This window comes from Eucyclogobius newberryi, unplaced genomic scaffold (assembly GCF_026437365.1).
Source record: "Eucyclogobius newberryi isolate DKJ021-1_F unplaced genomic scaffold, fEucNew1.0.hap1 SCAF_21, whole genome shotgun sequence".
NCBI classification, from domain to species: Eukaryota; Metazoa; Chordata; class Actinopteri; order Gobiiformes; family Gobiidae; genus Eucyclogobius; species Eucyclogobius newberryi.
This window is the reverse complement of record NW_027315846.1, coordinates 10,216,210-10,220,916: the sequence shown is the minus strand read 5'-3', so window position 1 is coordinate 10,220,916 and position 4,707 is coordinate 10,216,210. Positions and strand designations below refer to the sequence as shown.

The 4,707-nt window shown below is 42.7% G+C and overlaps 1 protein-coding gene across 1 annotated transcript; it reads right to left on the bottom strand.

The window, feature by feature from the left end:
* Positions 1-3,697: 3,697 nt before the first annotated feature.
* Positions 3,698-4,391, bottom strand: LOC140370624 (nanos homolog 1-like). Its single transcript, XM_072457818.1, has one exon. The coding sequence runs from the start codon at positions 4,389-4,391 to the stop codon at positions 3,699-3,701; it is 693 nt and encodes a 230-aa protein (XP_072313919.1). The 3' UTR covers position 3,698.
* Positions 4,392-4,707: the final 316 nt, after the last annotated feature.

Genomic DNA, 4,707 nt, shown 5'->3' with positions numbered 1-4,707 from the left:
GGGGGTTTATATGTGCAGAGAGAGCGCCCCCTCCCTCCTCTCGCAGAGACTTCGCCGCTGTCAGCACGGTCTCGGCCAATCAGAGGGCGCTGCAGTGAGGAGACGTTAGAGCCGCCTGGACAGAGTGAGAGAGGGAAATCCACCAAATCATCTCCACAACTGGGCTAATGACAAATAAACGCTGCGGTTTCGATCTGACCTCACGGCAATTGCATTACAGAGGGAGAGTGAAGAGCGTGTCGTATTTGATCAACTGTGTGACAAGGTAACTGCAGCTTTTCTGGATGACATCATACCTTTGTTCACCCACGAGCCTGTCCATGGGCAAGACACTTCACCCACAATGCCCTTGAACGCCAGATTGATAGTCATGCCTCACTTCACTCTATATGCAAACTTAGAGTCTTGTATATATGAGTTGTGTGGTTTTCTTTTCTTTATTTAAAAGAAAGAAATTGTTTAAGGACTAGTAAGATCAAAATTAATTAGTTTTTTTTTTTTAATGTTTTGTATCAGTGCAGCACTTTGGACTGTTCTGTTTGTAAAATGTGCAATATAAATAAAGTGGATTTGGATGGATTGGATAATTTTTTGGGGAAATTACAATATTCATTGTTAATTTGCTAACATCTTGTGGGTCTGATTTGGATCTGAATACAAGTGTATTTCTTTCTTTTAGGGTTTCTTAATTGTTAAGGGAATAATGGTTTCTGTCCAAATCTAGAATGACATCATCCTGTAAACCAGTGTTTCTCAACAAAGGATATGAGGACCTCTAGGGGTACACTAGCTTATGGGTACTTGGAATGGTTCCAGATCTTAAAAGAGGGAGAAATCTAAGTAAGTAGACATTTATCAAGTTCTTTGATGTACACTTTTACATCTGTAACTCCTCAAGCTTGGGGCCTATTTTTTCCTAAAACATCTGAATAAAATGAGCCCAAAATAAAACACCAGCACAAACAATTGTCTGGAGTCTTTTATGAAGCTGACCCTCTGTAGTTTTGGCCTCTAATATCTCATTTACAGAAACAATCTCTGCTCAGAGGAAATCAGATTTTAAATTCCACCTAGATTTTCTTTGTTAAATATATGAATGAGTAAAGCTGGTTTCTGGAGGGATCGCTAAATGACCCTAGTTTGAGTTTTTGTTGGGTTTTGACCATTCTTTTTTTAAAGTTGATAAAGTCACTAAAAATAGTTTTAGGGACTTGTAATAAAGCAACAATGATTATTATTTTATTCTATGGTATTTATTTGTTTGTGCGTTTGGAGAACAAACTGACCCTGATGCTTCCTGGAATAATTGATTTGACTGGAAATACCGGTTTGTGCATTACAGCTTTATTTTCTATGTTGCTATCAAGCAGCTTGAGAGCTCCCTTTTATCAGATGTTGGACAAAATGGACTAAATATAGTAAAATGTCCACACCTGGAACAGCCTAAGCATGAAGGGGAATGTTTTGGAGGGTTATGGACATTAAAATAAGGAAATATAGCCTTAATAATTGTCTACCTCCAGAAGAGACCCCTGCAAAGCAACTCAACTCAATAACAACTAATTTGTTTTAATGTTTTAATTGATATTTGTAAGTTCAGTGGGTCTTATAATTGTAATGGCTTTGCTTTTATGATTTTTACTTAAGTCAAATTAAATTGCTCAGAAAAGCTAATATTGATTTCCTTTTAATCAAACCGTATTGTGAATCCAATAGTCTTTGCTGACCATGCTTTTCATGACACAAAGGAAGAGTGAAAGAGGGAATAATGCCTATAGATTTTACATAAGCTCTTTAACAACCATACATTTTCCACCATGCATAGCCCAAATTAAACTTTATGTTGCAGATCAGTGAGAGAGCCAGCAGATGTCGATAAAGACCAATTCACAGCTTTTGGTTTGGTCATTGAACATTTTAAACTTTTTTTTCTGAGCTTTAGATTTACCATGAAATAACTTCAGTATAACCAAACAATACCTTTTATCCATTATTTCTTTATCTGATTACATTTTCCTCCATTAGGGGCCACAGATGCTAGAGGCCTATCTCAGCTTGGATCTTTGGTGAAGTACATCCTGGACAGTAGTCGGTCAGAAGGTAGAAGAAACATTACAAGACAATCATAGATTCTTCTCACATTTTTAATATGGGTTCTTATTCTTAATATGGGTTGTAATGCCCTGCCTTTGTGTATGTATGAGCTTCTGTTGAGTCTTTAAAAAAAAAAAAAAAAAAAAAATATATATATATATATTATTATTTATTTATTTTTTACGACCAATTCCCCATTCATATAAATCTCACCTTTGGATGCTGAGGGAAAGAATTCAAGTAACCGTTGGGGAGTAAAACATAGTCTTTATTGGAGGTCTGAGGATTGTGTTGGATTTTTATCATTGCAATCAACACTATATCAAAGCTGGGAGAAAATAACTCACCATTCTCTACCCACCATAACATTATAGTTCTTTAGTGAAGTGTCCCTGTCTATGATAATCATTTTAATATGAATAACTTAATTCTTAATTCATGTGACATACAGACAGATTTAGCCCATCTCAAAAATTCAGAGTCAGTTTATGCAAATTATAAAGCCACTACTGTAATGTAATGCTGCTGTTTTACCAATTGAGGGCAGCCTTGTCACGCTGTAAAGCCTCAAGTTTGGTTAAAAATGATGCTCATCGTTTTATATAGCAAACATCATAGCATTAAAATGAGCTCCAGTCACGTGTGTAAGCAAAAGCAAGTTTGTTTATTCAGTTTTACAGAGAATATATCTGATACAATAAAGTAAAAAATAAGTACATAATATATCATTGCTAAAATCTTCGCACAGTTACATATTATGATACAAAAATTGCTGCAGACGAAAGCGTTGTTGTGTACATTCAGTTCATTTGTAAAGTAGGCATATTCACATTGATCACATAAGACATCCAACATACAAACGACACGCGCCAACTCTGGATACAAAACGTGAATTGCTTTGGTAGAAAAACCCAATCTCTGGAACAAAAAAAAAAACCCAAAAAACATGTGCTAATTTTACTGGTTTGTTTACGTGAAATCCAAATAGGTGCACATCTTGGATTAAAAAAAAGCAACAACAAAAAAGGCAAAAACATGAATTTATGTTGGCATCGCACTAAAAGGCTGCGCGAGCTGTTGACATGCGCAGACACCGTTTGCACTGGCACAACCAACACTGGTACTTCTGGGCACAGCATGAAAGTGGGCATTCACACGTCGTAAACAGTACTTTGGTTCATTTATACATTTTGAGTGCTTTAGGGGGGGGGGGGGGGGGGGGGGGGAATGCATTTTCTTCTCAAATGTGCTGTCAGTAGATTTTCGAAAAGAAATCTCAAGCAAAACATGGTCCATACCAACATTGTTTTTTTTTTTATACATTAACGTAAACTATATACGTGTAAAGTAAATATAGCCTTATACAATTTTAAAATGGCATCTCAAATCAAGTTTAGGGAATGCCAATATCACATTTTACGTATAAAGTTGTTGTTTTCAGGCTAAAATTCACTATATCGTTGCAAAAAAATATATTTGGAAATGGTAAAAACGTCTATGTTACGCTCAGGGGCCACTGGTGTGCGAAGACGCCACACTCCTGTGCGTCACGTGCGGCTCGACCACTTCACCCACAGTGTCACTCGCCCGTTGAACCTGGAAGTTTAGAAGATTTTAAGCCTCTTGCCGACGGCTCTGCCCGCCTTGGACGCGCCCCGGTGCTGGTCCCTGGACAGCGGGCAGTACTTGATCGTGTGCGCATTGTCTCCGTTGGCGCTGCAGAGGGGACAGGTGTAGGCGCGCAGGATGGGGCACAGCACTCTCCCGTCCGCCGTCTTCAGGATGTGCGTGCCGTACACCTCCTCCGGCGCGCCGTTATTCCGACAAAACACGCACACTTTGGGCTCCGGCTTGCACCTGGGGAAGTGCTTGCGCCGCGCGAGGAGATCCAAGCCGCCGCCGCCGCCGCAGCCGAAGGCGCCGCCGCCGCCGCCGCCGCCCCTGTAACCGGGGCACTCCGGGTCCGACAGCGGGGAGTCGCCGCGCTCGTGGTGGTACGGCCGGTGGAGGAGACTCTCTTTCAGCTCGTAGATGGACAGCGGCGGCGGGGAGCTCGGAGGCGCGCAGCAGTAGCACTCGCCGTGACCGTCACCGCCGCCCCGTCCGTGTCCGACCGCGCACGGGCAGCACGTCGGCGCGTCGTCCAAGCCCAGCGTCGCCTTCAGGGACTCCGTGATGGAGTTGGGGCTCGTCGGCTTGTTCTGCGCCACGAGCGTCGACAGGCCGAGGTAATCGTTCCAGAAATTGAAGGTGTAGTTGTACGGGGAGTCCAGGTATCCGCGCTCCAGCAAATCCATCTCGTGCTACGCGGGACAGGCAGCGGTGTCGTTGTTCAGCATCTGTGGGAAAGTTGCTGTTTCCCCCCCCCGTGCGAGCGCGCGACTCCGGTGTGTGCGGGACATCAACACGTAGACGCTAGATAAGTTCCCCTAGAATAAAAAAAAAAAAGGGGTGTGTTTGTGGGGGGGGGGGGGGGGGGGGGCGTGGTCTGGTTCAAGTTGATTGTGCGGGACCGCGGGGGGAGGAGGGACAGCGGGGAGGAGGGAGGGCGGGTGCGTGCGTCCTTAGAGAGAATGACTTCAATCTGCGCCGGGTAATCGTTACGCGTTACAC

Excerpts from the sequence above, each read along its gene's own strand:
- LOC140370624 (XM_072457818.1), bottom strand. The coding sequence starts at position 4,391 with ATGGATTTGCTGGAGCGCGGATACCTGGACTCCCCGTACAACTACACC.